Genomic DNA, 17,507 nt, shown 5'->3' with positions numbered 1-17,507 from the left:
AAGTCTAGGCATTTACAGGGCTTATGACCTGTAGTTGGCTGGTCCCCTTCTCAGAAGTGCTTTCCCTTTATTACAACAAATTTAATAATTTATTAAATTCAATAATTTGATAAGAAAAGTTTAATAAATTCTTCGTTATCGACTCACTGACATTACTTTCCGGACACACCATGTATAAGGTGTTAACATAAGTAGTGTCCGTTTTTTTTTTTTCAGATTTAAAAATGAACACCAAAAACAAAACAAAATGGTGAGGGTTATACGTCATTCGAAAGAAAAATTTCTGCTCTACAAGATAATATGTTTGCTTTTACGTTACATTTATTATTTTATTTGATTACAAGCCTTCAATATGAAAGTGAGCATTTTCGACTCCCTTTCAGTTCGCGTTCAATTTATATATATATTTATATATATATATATATATATATATATATATATATATTTTTTTTTTTTTAATTTGTTTATTGTTCCATACATATATAATTTACATAGAAATATAATTACAAAAATACACTTAAGAAAAATACATCTTAAAATTAAGCTATAACATGAATTGGAAAAAATGCCCACAAAGACTTCAGCGTCTGAGCGTGGGCCATTCCTTTTTTAATGATTAAAAAGTTTATACCACAAATATATGGTATGACATGACCATGAAAAGAAAAATAAAAGAAAAGAAAAATAAAAGAAAAACCAAAATAACATATGCTGAAATTACGAAAATATGATTTATTTGCAGTATGCATTTATTTTTTTATTTTTTTTATTTAAGAATGTTACTATCTGCTCCTTCCATGCTAATCCAAGACCTCAAACCTTCTTTGAACTGTACCAGTGATTTTATGTTTTGTAGTTCCTTGGTTAGAAGATTGAAGGATCTTGGACCAACCTGTAAAGAGGCTTTTTTATTTTGAACAGATTTTTTTTATGATCATTGTACAATAAGTTTACTTATATTCACTACACATCGTCACATACATACAATACTCACACACCCATACACATATAACACACACCCTCACACAATATATACATACTCACCCTCACTAACATGAACAATAATAACACTGATACACTAAAACAAGTACTTAGCATAAATATGATTATGTTATAATAAAAGTTATCCTCATAATGTAATTGAGACACATTATATAAATATATATATATTTCTACCGACATATTGAAACCATTGTATAAATTCTATGTGTTTTGTTTTTATGAGAAAAATATTTTTAAAATAAGTTTTCGACGTCCTGGACGTCCACTACTGACAGTTAGTCGGCAGTTATGTCAGAACTTTGGGACGAGAACCTGACTTAGGAGGACGCAGAAGAGTTGGCAGCCGATAAAGATGCGAGAAGGCTCTTTGTGGATACCATATGCTCCAACTAGGGAGCGGACATGGAATTCTGAACGTAAGCTGTATCGGTTTTTTTCCAAATGAAGGGAACAAAAAGGCAGACAAAAAATTTCAACCAATTACCGTATTTTGCGGACGATAAGTCGCATCGGACCATAAGACGCACTCAATTTTTGGTTGAATTTTCAAAGTAAAAAAGTGCGTCTAATGGTCAAAAAAATACGGTAGATTCTCATTAATAACTATATATCCAAGATAACCCCGTCAAGCTGGTTCTATTTCACACACACAGAACTGTATTCCTCACCCGCCTGGACACAGATTGAATCCCATGCAACTACCTCACTCTAATTCCATAAAAATTGTATTTCGCTCTTGCTTCGGCTACATACGAACGAACGCCGCACAAACGTTTATTTTTAAGAATTAGCCGGTCGAAAGTGAAATTTCAAAAGTGACGTTAAAAATACCAAAAAAATCTTGTAGTAGAAGAAATGTCACAGTAACAAAAATTTACCATCCCCACTCACGCACCTTTGACCGTGCGCGCGCGCAGTTAGTTGAAACTTGGTCGTCTCGCGAAGTGCAGGTCGTCATTGTTCTCAGCGCTCCGTGTAAACATTTAAACAAAGATACATTTTGTGATGTCTACGTAACTTTTTTTAATTATTGTAATGGATTCGAATAATTCAGATAATAATTTATATGTCTTGATACTTTTACACGATTTTTAACTTTATTTTATAATATTTGTAGAACTTCATAAAAAGGTTGTTTTGTAATGATTTTTTATTTTAAATTTCATGTTTATAAGACATTTTGTTATATTATCGCCTCTTATCGCGTAATGTTTGTTATTGCGCTGTATACTTCATATTTTAGGCTAAATAATAACATAAAATTTGAGTGCGGATAGCAGCGGATGGCCAGGTTATAGGTTTTTTCAAGGATGACATGAAAAAAAAACAACTTTTGTTTAAAATGTAATAAACTGGGATTTTTTAATTATTTTAGGTATACCTGATACGCCGGGTACAAAAACACGGAGCCGTAAATATCTTTACGATGAAATACAACAGCAATATTTGCCTAATTTAGATGGAAAAAGTAAATACATTTATGGAAAATCACCCCTTGTCAAGTAAAGGTGATACACCAGATAATTTACGCATTTTAAAACAAAGATTTGCGTACTTTAAAACACCAATAAAAGAAAAATGGTATAAATCCCATAAAAGAGAAGCATTATTTCTCAAAACCTTGGTTAGAAAGAATAATTGAAAATGCCATATTATAGGACAGTTGTCAGAAGAGGCAGAAGAAGCCCGAAATAAGCACTTTCGGTTATACCGTGAAAACTGCACAAGAATGTTCTCGAGGGAGGAATGTAACCTTGATATATACAGTCGACTACTGTTGAGTTAAGACTCATTATTATTAAGTAGCATGAAACAAACAAAAAAAAAACCAAGATCATTTTGCCCTGAAAAAATCAATATGTTACTACCAGCTGACCCAAATATCGAATTTAATATTTTAGACACGGATCAAGAATTATCTATTAATGAATAATCAAATCCAAAATATGTATTTGCATTTAAATTATTAGTTTGTGCCTAAAATATGTCTTTGTTCGTGAAATTTGTCATTAAAAATCAATTTTGTGTTTTTTAAGTTCGCGTGTTTTTTTTTCTTTTTTTGCGGGGAAAATATTCTATTTTACAAAGGGCAATGCTTTACACAAAATGTTATGATTGAAAGTCAAAATGCAGTGTAAAATAATTTTGACCGCCTAATCATTTAAATCAACGTATGTGCGCCGTTGACTCTCGTGCTCGGCACACGGGATAATTCGTCTACGTAGTGCGCAGTTTTCGCGCAAGCTCCCCTAATTGCCCGCCTCATGTATTATTGATGGCGGCCGACGGAGCGCGACGTCTGGCCGGAGAAGCGGTACTCTGGTTTTTGCGGCTCGCGCCGGCCCCCGGCCGCCGGCCCTCGTGTGCGCCCGAGAACCAGGAACGAGGCGCGGACGGTACGCACCGGCTGCCGGCACGTTAGCCCAGAAAAATTCAAAGATAACCGGGTAACCTTCGACTGAAGGAAACTTTCGGTGCCGAAAAACGGCGTTCGTTGGCAAATAAAACGCAACAGTATATTATAATTATGCCATTTATTGAGCCCTTAGATTTGACAAATTCGACCCTGTACATTACAAAAAAACAATATGTTTATAGAATAGGATCGTCCCTTACCGTAAAATTCTCAAATGAATAGAATATTCTTAGAATAGCGGATTTAAAAAATTTAGACGATATTCATCTAATTTGGTATTAAACTCTTAAAAGACTATGGTAAATAATTCCCTTCGTGCGGAGATGTAACATCGTGTTACCACAAGCAAAAGACGGAATATTCTAGAATATAAAGTTCAGACGTTTGAAAAAAAACATGGAGACATATTGTTTAATAGTTCATTTTCTTGGTACGGGTTTACCTACATAGATAGATGCCTAAAAAAAATGTAAATATACATAGCATATTGTACTCTACTATTAGGGATTAAATATTAATTTTTAATGTCAATTTAATTTAATCCCACTTTACCCCAACATGATTCCATTTTCTAATAGTGAGTTATTTACAACTCGTTGAAAATGGCCCTCAAAATTAAATATTTGGGCAAATCATAAGAACGCATTTTTTTTTATATGTAAATTATCTTTAAAACATCAAATATTTTTTGACATGATATAAAAATATCCGTTTTATGTGAAATAACATTTGTTTTATATTTTAGTTCAAGGTTCATGCATTCAATTACTCTTATTAAATGACCCTTTACTTATCTACTCTGTTGTGTCAATCAATGTTTCCGCGTGCACATTAAAATTTTAGAAAAATCAACAAATTGCTTTTTTTGCCTTACAATTGTGTTATGATTATATTTTTCCCATCTGGCAACATTACGCGGCGACTTCACGAATGCGCGCGGCGAAAGTGGGGCAAAGATTTTTGGACACTGTCCGATGTATTCAAATATGATTCTACGCTCCTTCTGGACTATTCTTAATTCTATGATTTTTTTAGTACAAGTGTCTGGGTCTAGACTTAGTAATTACATCTTACAATCTTGTAATCACAGTCTACATCGATTCAATGTACTCTAATTGAATTTCAGCTGGGTAAAAAATGGCGTGAGCCTAATGCGATACGCAGATACTACACACCTTAAAGGCGGACGATTTTCACAGGAAAAAAACTAACAGCCTGTTTCGGGATTAGCGATTTCCGGCAAGCGTTAGAACTACCGTATGTGTGTCTGTCTAGAAATCAATCGAATACCAGGAAACTGAAGGCTCGGGGTTACCAGACTGTTAGAATTGAAAAGCTACACTACGACATTAAGATCTACAAGGAAATAACAAATGAAAATGACTGCTACGCACTTCAATCAAATATAAATATATTAAATAACTGGCGTACCTCTAATAATTTGTTTTTAAATGTTTTTTTCATGGAATTATAACATACCAGAAGGCGCGTAGAACCCAGTTTGTATACATCGTACTGTGTCCAAAAGTCGCCCCTCTACCCGACATACCGCCTGCGCGCATGCGTGAAGTGGCCCCGTAATGTTGCCAGACCATGAACAATATACACAAATATAAGATAATTTTGTGTTGTTATATTTTACAAGAAATAATATTTTACTGACTAGACTATGAAAAATCAGGTACTTTTATTAGGCAAACGTAAAAAAAAACTACTAAATAATAATATAGTAATTAAGCTAATTAATACCGTTTAATATTAGGCTTATTAATAGAAAGCCAGGTAAAAAATTCGACTAACCCGGCAATACCAACAAAATGTACACGTACTTTTATTTAACAATCTAACAGATGGTAAAATAATCAAATTCTTAAAGAATATTACTTGTAAATTCGCTTCTTACACATGAAATGTGATACTACTGTATTTTGACACTTGCAAACGACACAAAACGGCATAATTGAATTTAAATCGGCAGTTGCGTACTAAGCGACGTCTACGGAGTACCTAATGGCCAAAATGAAAAACTAATAATTTGGGAGTAGTTTAGTCGGATTCCGTTTGAGAGGCGTATGCGGTTTTTGGACTATTCCATTTATTTTTTTTTTAATTATTGAAAAATCATATAACACAAAGTATTTTACAAGTATAATACATATGAATTACATTCCCATGAATTACAATAACTCAATTCGGGACATAAATAATATTAACATAAAAAAAACACATTTTGAGAACAACAAAGAAACAAAGCAAGCTTAGCACCTTTATAAGTAAATATAACACAACAATATACAGCCGGTAACTGGGAGAATGGATTATCGGTGGCAGAGCGATGGGGAACCTCAATGCCTATCGATGTAACCCCCATGTATGTTCCGCGATATTCAGTCGTTTAAAAGTTATTCGGATTTTTAAGAAATTTTAGTAAAAATCCGATTTTAGGCTGGATGTCCCAAGTGTAGCCAAACTATTAAGTCTACGATCGTAATTTTTTTTTCAAGTAGCTCAATAGTAAGCCTTTCATCCTACAATACAGTTTTGAGTCGTTATTTGATTTAATTCCGAATAAAAATAAATCTGCAGCCTTAATTTTTCAACTAACTTTTAAGGGCTCTAAAAAAACTTTTTAAGAAAAATTATTTTTTTCAACCTATTTTAAAAACTATTCTTATTTACGGAGAAGAAACCTTGAAAAATTCATTTGGCTAGTGCCAGGGCATCATGTTAAAAAGTGAACATGAATTGTACAAGTGCTAAATCGATATTTTTTCTAATGACCAAACCATCTTATCTTATTTATTTATATATACGCCCAATGGGCATTTTTAAGGACATATTTATACATAGAAAATTATTATAAAGGAAAGTAGAAAGACACAATGGGATATAGTAGACTTGGTGGGAGTGGAAGCGGGAGAGAGGTGTTTATAATTGAATGTGATTCAGTGATCGTATGAAAGAAGACAACTTGTTATCAAAGAAATCGAGACTGGTATGTTTGTTGGCAGACCTAAGAATTCTGGGCATAGGGGAATGAAAACCATAGTTAGTTCTATGGTTATATGAAAGAGTAAGTTTTGTCTGAGGTTTCTAGTTGGGATATTTAAATTTATTGATCTCAAATCAATCAATCATGCGTGACTCAGATTTACACTCTGGCCTGATTTCATCATTCGCAACCCTGTCATACATTGATTTCTTACACGTTCGTCTAAGAGATTGCATTGCGACCGCGTTCACTCGGATTTCATCCTTCCTCAGCCAGTTCCGTTTTCACTTCCAAACATAAATATTGGAATTAAAACTCCTATTTTTATTTTTATGTATAGTATTATCAGCGCTACGATTTTATAGTTTCGTAATTTTGAAATTACTCCGCACGTGACGTCATTAGTTCTCGTCGGAGAATTCTTCTTAGTGGATATATATTTTTTAAATAAAAGCCTCCTCCTGCGCTGAGTTCCAGGTATGTATTTGACGAGACCGCGTGCGCAAATTCCTCGAATATGAACTCCGGTCGCTATTTCTAGAGCCGACCCAATGCACGCCGCGCCGCCACGCAAATAAATATTTCGGGTTATTCCGAAGCGAAAAATCATCGGAGTCATGGCGGTAATCACATGTATTGTACATGATATATTTAGATAGTTTACTATACACCGGTGCTTTTCAACCTGTGGATCGCGAACCCCAGAGGGGGACGAAGCTCTGCTTGGGGGGTCGCGGCACATGCAAGGCAATAATAACAGGAGACTAAGAAATATGTATTAAACAACTTATAAATTAAATATATGTGCATTGTTATTGTTAGAGCACATACGAATATGTTCATGTGCGCCCTATTTCAAGATTCAAATCAAGGACTTAAGTTCTCGTTTTACAATAGAAATAAAGAGAAATAATAGGGAAATATAACTTTTTTTACATGTTTAACGTAATAAAGGTCTATGAAATACTCTCCAGCAAAAAAAAAAAATTGCTTATTATTAGTAATATAAAAAATATTTTTTTAATTTGTAATTTTGAATTCCCGCAAAAATGGTTATTCTATTGGCCACGCCCCTAATATGTCACGATTCATGTTTATTTGTTCCTGGCCTTTGAAATTTGTTTAGAACATTATCACGAATATTGACGTCACAGCCACTAAGGCTAAACACGTCGCGTTTTTTAAGCAACGTTTATTTATTAAATTTCTTTTTTACATTTATGTGTGAAAATATTTCTCCACAATATCCATATTAATTTTGAAAATACAATTATTTATTAAAAATCCATTTCATATATTTGTATCATTGCACAGCCGCCGTCGCGAAGTAGTTAGACGGCCAACTGTGAAGCTGGTGTCGCGGTTTCGATTCCCGCCAGTTGCAAGAAAAAATCCAAAAAAGATTTTTTTCTCTATTGGTCTGAGTGTTGTGGTAATTTTTAATAACTTCCTTCAATATCCTCCATTTCCCACCGTGACAAGCCTCTAAAGAGGCTTAGTGGATTACTCCTTTTAAAATAAAAAGAATAATAAAAAAAAAATTCAGTGATAATTTTATATACGGTTGGTTGGAAGAAATTGCCATTTGGCAATAAGCCCGCCAATGTACAAATAACATTATAGACAAAAAGTTTAATAAATAAATGTATTTTTATTTGTTAAAAGACTATTGAACTAGGCCAAAAAATATATTTTTATATTTTTTATGTATCGTATTATCAGCGCTATGATTTTTTTAAAGTTCTGTATTTTTAAAATTACTCTGAATGTGACGTCTCAAATTCTCTTCCCTTCTTCTAGATGAGTTCTACTAATTCTTCACTCGACTTACCGTAAACCGGAAACCTAACACAACTCTTTTATCATTGGTTGATTCGGAAGAACTAGTGACGTCGTGCAAAGTAGTTCGTTTTGATTTTTTTTTTAAATTTCTTACATTTTCATGAAACTTATGTTTATGTAATAATATTTTTTAAAAAATTTCGCTATTGTTTAATTTTGTACGTGCTTCCACTTCCCATTATGTTGTATCCCAACTCAAAACAGGGCCCTTGGCCTCATAGAGTTAGGGGATACGTTATTAGTTTTTGAAATATATATATTTGTGTATAAATAAATAATAAATGGTAATAAATCAATCCCATTTTAAACATGCTTATGAACCTTATAGATCGTGATGCACGAGAAATCAAGCGCAAGGTAAGAATAAAACGAGTTTCGGCGACAGTTTCCGTTTCGGCTCAGCCGAAACCTGCGGCCGGGATGTGTCGGATTATGTTCAGCTGTACTCGGGTGCATCTTATAGCTAGCGACTCTAAGTTCTCGTGAGTTCTTAGATACACTACAGTCCCGTTCAACCGAATTTGATGGGACCGATGAGGCTAAGGCTGGAAAATATGTACATAGCTAAATGTTCAGCATTGAATATTTTCTTTTGCTTCGTACAAGAAGACTGTTTCTGTGCAACTCAATCTCTACGACGTTTAATGACAAGCAGCTCAGCAGCTACGACTTCTACGCGAATGCTTGTGTACAATCCGTGCACCCGCAACGCTTACTGTATGAAAGCAGTATAGAATATGGTAATACAAAAAGTATATCGGTAATTTTTAATTAATTTTTTTTGCTACGTTTTTTTTTACTACATTTTTATTATGTTTTTACTATATTTTTATTATGTTTTTACTATATTTTTATGATGTTTTTACTACATTTTTACTATGTTTTTACTACAATTTTACTATGTTTTTATTACATTTTACTATGTTTTTACTACATTTTTTACCATGTTTTTACTCCATTTTTTACTTTGTTTTTCACTTTGTCCTGTATCTTTATAACTGTTTCTATAAATTGATTACTGTTTTTTATATTTTTTTGACTGTCTTAGAACGGGGTAAATAACCCTAGTTAGACAGTCAAAGCAACTTTACATAAATTATAATTTTGTGTATGTAATATAATGATAATAAATAAATAAATAATAAATTCGGTTGATCCGAACATTCGGTTAAACGGGACTGTAATGTACAATTTAATATTTATATTTTTGTAATTCCTTTATAGTTAATAAGTCAAAGTTCCTATAGCGTACATTACGAGTTGAACCCGGCAATACTTTGCTATTGCTAGATTTAAGTATATACTCGTGTATAGATTAAATGAACACAATCAAAAGTTTGATATCAATGATTGTACTTAGTTCAAATTGAATATGTACATATACATGAATATTTTCGTGTTTTGGATTACATAAACTGTGAAGATATGCGTGACATGGAATTTTGATATATATTTGATAATTAAATTTCAAATATAGAACTCTTTTTGCAAACGTCAAACTCCTCTCTTCTTACCAACAGGAGTACACTTTATGCAGGAATATGATTTTCAAAAATATATTATGTGTTAGTTAATATTACTTTAGTATTATCAAAAATCCAGTAACAAAAAATTAATAGGTAGAAATTATAAGGAATTAAAGGAAAGAATCTGATTGGGCTCCATAAAAAATGTAAAGGTATATTAAAATTTTATGTATAATTTATACTTCCAGGTATTACCAATTTTTTTTAAACAGTTTTTTTTCTAATTTCCTAAAATGTTTCTAAACTAGACCTGTCCCCCTCCTTCATGCAAGGTCCTTAATTTATTATCAAATATAGGCAAAAAACATCAATATCATTCATCGATACTCTCTCCCAGTTGAAAATACATTCCAGTTCTTCAGGGAGGTGTATTTATGGCAGTACTTATTCATTAAATACCCCACCCCGAGGGAGGGCGGTATAGTGGATGCAAATGTTAGGAAAATCGCATTTGCATGAATTGTCTGGCCCAAATGGTCGGCTGAGAGGGTGTTGTGGTTGTCATGTGGGGGGAAAGGGGGATGATATGGAAGAGGGGGTTAGGTACTAGGTACCCCAATATAAATAAAATGACTAAAGGAACATACTCACAAGGAATTAGCAGTAATATAAATGACTGAGATGACAGATATTTCCGCCTGTAGTTATAACATTTACGAAACCAGCCTGATAGCAACACCATCTATTAAGTACCTATCGTTTACACGTGAACAATACAATAGATAAAACAATATTGTCTTGTCCCAGCTCCATGAACAGCCTTGACTGTGCAGGACAGAACGCTGGGACAATACGAACATTCGGCCACAGTTCACACGTAAGCGCACGAAAATGGATACACATGTTAATAAACATTGTAATAACGAGCGAGTTCAGGAAAAATATTATTTATTTTATACCAAGATGTATCGGAATAGGGAAATATCATATACTACAAATACTGATAAAAACATGTGATATGGATGTAGAAAAATTCATTGTATTTTCAAAATCAATTTGGATATTATGGAGAAATGTTTTCATACATAATTTTTAGAATAAAATTGTTAAAAAATGTGTAAACAAAAACGCGACATGTTTGACATCAAGATTTGTGACGATGTTTTATTTAAATTTAAATGGTCATAAAGTTCAAAATTTAACCGAATCGTGGCATATTAGGGGCAGTCATGACAAAAAGATATTTGCTTTCAAGCCTGGAGTTCATCTCCACAGCTCCCGGACCGCTTCCATGCACTTAGGAAAAGTCCTGGTACTGGGAGATGAATCTCAGCACTTCATGGAGGTTTGCCTAAGCTGCAAGCAGCCGCTTCCATGCATACTTCGGAACAGCTCGCGTACTTAGCCAGCCTCCCGAGATTATTCTTGATGGACTTGTAAAGAGTTGCATAATACTCACTAGACAATTAATACGAATGCACGCCCTTCTTTGGGCCCTTACGTATGACCTTGCTTGATGGTTTTATGAATAATTTAGAAGGTTACTATAAATAAATTCTCGATCATAATCTTGACACCACATGTTGATGTCAAACTGTGTTAATAACCATTTGTTTAAATAGCTCATCGCTGTTTTTTTACCTTTTTACTGAACTCGAACCGGTGTATAAATTACTTAAATAAAATATGAATAAACAATAATTGTGTGTGTTTTATTGATGTGTTTGGTGGGTTACTGAAAAATGCTGATTTTGAAGTTACCTACTTGTAGTTACCGCACAATATTATAATAATTATGTGTGAATAGAAGACTGATATAATTAAATGACTAAAGAAATCATCAAATTACGTACAAGCTCTCTCATAAGAGCTGCGCAAGAGTGTGAGTACGTAAATGAAACAACAGCTTTTCTTAATATTTATACATGTGTGTGTCATTTGAAACACCTTGAAGCATTGACATAAAATACTTGCATGAAATAATAGAGTAGATTTATCTTTCCCACCTTGTGGAGTCGCATAAAAGATATTTCTACCCTTCCTGTAATACGCGGCGTTTGTCCCATAGGGCGCCAAACGTCTCGTTTTCAGGTAATTAAAAATATATGTATTTTAAACCTTTGTAGAAAATTTATCCGACATCGCCCGGAAAGAATATTAATGCCATTATCATCGTAATTTGTCGCTTATTTAACAACAAAAAAAATGATAAGATCCGATAAGGCTGGGGTGGCCAACTAGATCAGACCAGAGGTCTAATTGTTACTGTCCAGTGTCCGTGCAATAAACCGATCATTATTCCCTACCCGCACCCAGTGGCGCATAGGGCACCGCATTGGAACTCAATCATTTTTGTTACAAAGAAGATAAGTAATACAAGTCATACGCATCACGATCTAGTCCAGAAACTGACACATTGCAGTGTAAAATCAAATAAATCATTTGGACTCTGCCAGGATTCAAACCTCGGACCCCGAGGAGTCGAAAATACTAATTCAGGATACTGGTTGTATTTCACCTTCAGTATTTTTCAACTTTACCAAACATTTAATAAAATATTTATTTTTTACGCATATAATAATTAGCTCTTAATTACCATTACATTCATTCCCATTGGAATACCAAATGTAGCGTATTTCGATCATCGGTTACATCAGTGTTTCCCACGGTGGGGCGTAAGTCCCACTGGTGGGGCATAACGCCTCAGGGGTGGGGCACCACGCTTCAGAGATGAGACACGTCGGCATTCCACATATAAAATGGAATACTCATCGGTCATACAAAAAATGCCGTAGATGTACAAAATTGTAATATACGCCAAATTGTACTTAAAATAGAATGAAACCTGTTTTCAAATGAAAATGAAAGAAATGAAAACCCTTTCCCTCATCTTATTTGGTGGAATGAGGTTTTAGCGCCATAAGCGTTTTACTCATTAAAAAACGAAATCGGTTGGATATAACTAATAGTAATAATAACCTGAGACTGAAATTAACTAAGTTAGATCCGGACATAAAATTTATTTGTAGGAAGCGTTACTAAATTTAATAATGAATTAGGCGTCAAGATATGTGTGTGTTTGTACTAAATTTCAATTGCCATTAGTGTTTTATTATTGTTTTAATTTTTATTTTATTCTACTTAATTACATTTTCAATTTGTGTTTTGTAATAATTTCAGTTATAATATATATATTAGAATAGGTTTTATTTAATTTCATTAAGGGTTCATGTGTCTACAAACATATTACAATATGATTTGAAAATTTACCTATTTAGTTAAAAAATATGTCGGTGGGGCATCTGACATTTGAAAAGACTACGGTGGGGCATGGCATAAAGAAGGCTGGGAAACACTGGGTTACATGAACTAGATAACTAAAAAATCTTGAGTCTTCGTATTTTTGAAAGCCTACAATATTTCTTTGCCTCGTCGCGATCGACAGTCCTAAAGGCTACGATCGACCGGCCGGCCACCCCTGCTATAGGAAGCATTTCAGAGAAAGAAAAAATCATATATATTACGAAAGAATAACAAATTTTATACTTAATATATGGATCCAGTCTCCTAATAGAATTTTACCACATTAATATTTGACTGTTAAGTAGCTAGCGAATCTTTGTTAAAACACAAAGAAATGTAGTTTTGTTTAAAAATGAAACCTAAAAAATGCATGTTGCCGAATACGCTTGATTGTATTAACAATCACAAATAAATGTATGCGTCATAACGTATCAGCTTCAAGCTACTAGATGATTGTATAGTGGTAAAAATAAAATCACTTACCTTGCTGAAGTAACCAACCGTATGACAGCCTTCGCTGTCCACGAGGGTCATTACGTAGAAGAGGAAGGGTTCCACATCGTAGTACAGCGTTTTGTGGTCGAGGAAGAACTTGGCGAGTAAACACAATTGTTGGCAGTACTGCTTATGTCTTCTCCCGTCCACTTGCCACACACCGAGGCTCCCCTTTCTATATACCTATAATAAGAATTATTCATTAATTAATGAATGGCGCAAATGGTTAGAATGGCGACATGGAATTGATTCCCGCCAATTGCATGAAGAAAATCCAATTCTCAATTATTAAGTCTGGGTGTTGTGGAATATTTTTCATAACTTCCTGCAATATCCTATATTTTCGACCTGCTGACAAGCCTCTAAAATATAGGCTTAAAGGGTCATTTCTTTATTTTAAAAAAAAAGTATATTAAAATTAAAATATTATTTTTTTTTAAATACCTTTAGTAAAATAATAAGCATATTCACTTTCAGACTGAAATCTCTGGTGCTCTAAAATCCACAAAATGGAAAAAATAAAGATATATAAAATAAGATATGGTCATTAGGAGTAAGACAAGAATTTATAAAGCGTGCGTAAGAGACCAATGATAACATATCGACGGTATAAAGGCTAAGTCACTGTTTTTTTTTTTTTTTATTATAAGGCATTTCCGCCATTTGCATATTTGTGGTTTAAAGAGTGCTTGACAATAAATATTATAAAAAAATCGAGTATGATATATTAATATACTCGTACTATACATATTATAAATTAATTGAAATACATACATATTTTAAAGTAATTATACAATAACAAAATACAATAATCAATCAAATTATAACTATTCTAACCCAATTTCTTGAAGTTGATTTGCTCTTTTTGATAAAAATATGTTGGTAACTTTATTTTTTAAGTTAGGCAGATATAAACTAAATATATCAAAAAATGATGCATATTCATTCCCGGTATTCTGTAATCTAAAAATAGGTGAGTTATATTGAGCTACCGTTCGAGAATTTTGACAATAAAATATTGTAGATGTTCTGCTAAACCTAGGTGGTACATAGAATGAAATCAACTTCAGTAGATCAGGGGTATCAAACATTGGTTTTATTATTTTATATAAAGTCGTAAGATCGGTCGATTTTCTTCGTTCTTGCAATTTAGTTAATTTTAGAGAGTCTAGAATTTTGTTATAATTTAATTGATGACTAAAAAAACCCATCTTAAATTTAATACATCTAAGAAACTTACTCTAAATTCTCTCAATAGAATCTGAGAAAGTGATTTGATAAGGTGACCACATTGGAGAATTATAATCCAGTTGGCTTCTAACTAAGTGACTGATGCGCCACTTTGGGCGATATTGAGTTATGTATACCATTTTACTTTCGGCGATATTGAGTTATATATTAATTTTCAGCTGCATCATATGAGCCGACTCCCATCGGACCAGATCGGAAATAAATTTTAGTCATTTTTTAAAGAATTGTTGTTTAGGTTTACTTTAAAAAATATTTTTGGACTGTTCAGCAAATTTTGCTTATTGGTAAACAAATATTGTTACCACATCAAACATTTTATTTCATATAGAAATGAACCTTGTATACCGTTTGAACTAATTAACTTCAAAACCTATAAAGTACGAAGAAAACGTAATTGATTGATTTGGTGTTTATTTTGTAGAACTCCATATTTAAACGAACGTAAGTTGTTTTACCCATTTTGTTTTTGTTGCACATTTGGCATTTCAGGTAAAATTCCTCTGTGAGTAAAATAAGGATTTTATTGCTTAAGCAAAATGCTCTTTATTTAGGCTGGCACTTCAGTCACACTCAAATCAACTCAAAATGGCGGACTTCAAATGCCGACGGGTATTTGAATCATAGATTTCAACGCATGTGAGTGGTTATAGTGATTCATGTCCCGGAAAAAAAAGTTTTATGATATTCTTGCCTACATAGTTTTAGAACTGATTTAAAATGAAAAAAGTTTTGCTCACTTTTCCTTTAAAAAAAAACTTTGATTGGCTCTCCTGTAAAATTGGCGTATCAGTCATTTAGCTTTTTTACCGTCGATATGGCATTGAAGCAAGGGCAGAGACAGTAAGGAGCAAACAAGTATTCAGGGGTGGTATTCTGAACTCAAAAGCGCGCATAAAAAACACATTTTTAAACACACAACGCGTATTTACGTACTGAATACAAGCTAACAGAGAGATCTCTTCGCGCGCAATCGCGTTCAGAATACCAGCCCTGGACTTCCAAGATGAAGACACCGAGGATGATAGCGTGAGAAATACCAGGATTATAGAGATATGTCCGGCTGGGGACACACAAGGAGGGACTGGCAGGGTCTATCCAAAGAATGGACACTACCAGACTCCCTTGTTTTGCACTACATAATCAGCCTCACGGAACACCCCTTTTGAGATCGCAAACCACTATGTGAATCCATTACTTATAGTAAAAGTTTACAAAATGTAAAGAAAGCGTAAGACTGATCATCTTTCCTTCATGTAACAAAAATGATCAAGATACTACAATGCGATTGGTGTACCGATGCAGTGCACCATTAGGTGCGGAAAAGAGAGAGGAAGAAGAAATGTAAAGAAATACACTGCCAGTGTTTTTGATCACAAGCCACTGGTGCTTCTATACCTAGAATGCTCGGGCATTTACAATGACGTGTCGAAAGGCAACTCGGTTGATACGTCACGGGTTCAGTTCTTAGCTGAATTTACAATAAAATCAAATAAATTATTACATTTTAAGGAATCATCATTTATGTTTGAAATTTATCTTTGTTTGTATCATCACAAGATCAATATTTTTTAGTGTCACATTATAAAGCTCACATGAAAGAATTAAACTTACTTCGTCTCCAGGTGGATGTCTCCAGACACACTTGGCTTTGTGCCTGGCAATGCCAGCGCCCGTCTTGTGATGATTGAGGCAGAACTCACACAGGTATATCTGGGGTAATCTTGCGGCATCAGCGGGGTATGGGGATTGGTACCACGCCTCCATACAGTACTTGCCCATGCACACATATCTGTAAAAAAAAATTCAAGTAAATATACATACAAAGAGATGATTTAAAAAAAAAAAAGAATGCAAAATATGTGTATTACAATAGTGTTGGATATTACATAAAATGATCATTATAATTGTTGTGGCGTCTGGTAGACAGAATTATTTTGAAAATCTTTCAATCGTCAGACTACACTGAAAAACGAGAGTGGAAAAATTTATGTTTCATTTTATGTTGTCGGTTTTAAGATTAAAAATTCTTACGGCGATAAAATCAAAATAACTTCAACTATTAGAATTCTCTAAAAATCACAGAAATTTAGTATTTTAATTACCTATACCTATTTTTTACTTAGTTTTTTTGCCTAAAACAGTAATAATTTTTGAAAATATTTCATCATGTACCTACCTACTTTTACGTAATACATATTTTATCTTCATTTATGTATATCTTAAAACACAATGTTATTCAATATTATTTTTAAAAATCTCTTTATTAGATACATATTTATTAGACCTACATATTAACTTTTGTGATGAAACGCTTGATTTGTAATTCTGTACCGGCTCTCTGATAATTAGTGATAAGTCATAACACCTGTTAATTCTTAGGGTTTCATATTTTTCTCTGTTGTAATATTGAAAATAACAGATGTTTAACGTTATGTGAGATATTATCGCATAGACAAAATTCACCATCCCTTTGCAATTTCAATGTCTATTTTACAGCTTGTAACACTATTATCATGAAGCAGAATGCAGGAAAGATGGAATATCCTTAACAAATGTTCATTGAACATATTATTTTGTATGTATATTAGGGTACTTAATTGTAAAGAATCACTTAATTATTTTGTTATAATAACGTTCAAAATAATTTAATTATGTGTTAAAAGAATTTTTGTTTTTGTCTGGCTGCACACAACCTAAAATATGTAATTTTGCAGAAAACAGCCATAACGAATGATACCTT

The 17,507-nt window shown here is 33.2% G+C and overlaps 1 protein-coding gene across 1 annotated transcript in view; it reads right to left on the bottom strand.

Annotated features, from left to right (window-relative positions):
- The window catches only part of LOC148282067 (uncharacterized), a gene marked incomplete at its 3' end in the record, with an annotated part of 104,399 nt that overhangs the window by 70,425 nt on the left and 16,467 nt on the right, over positions 1–17,507 (bottom strand). The window contains exons 7-8 of the mRNA XM_088225673.1: positions 16,379–16,556; positions 13,505–13,699 (exon numbers count right to left, since the gene is read on the bottom strand). Of these exons, the coding sequence (XP_088081799.1) occupies positions 13,505–13,699; positions 16,379–16,556 (373 nt within the window). The remainder of the gene's footprint in view (positions 1–13,504; positions 13,700–16,378; positions 16,557–17,507) is intronic.

This window comes from Micrasema longulum, unplaced genomic scaffold, assembly GCF_059751315.1.
Source record: "Micrasema longulum isolate JH-2025_06_02 unplaced genomic scaffold, ASM5975131v1 h1tg000381l, whole genome shotgun sequence".
NCBI classification, from domain to species: Eukaryota; Metazoa; Arthropoda; class Insecta; order Trichoptera; family Brachycentridae; genus Micrasema; species Micrasema longulum.
Note: the sequence above shows the minus strand (reverse complement) of the source record. Positions and strands in the feature narration are given on the sequence as shown.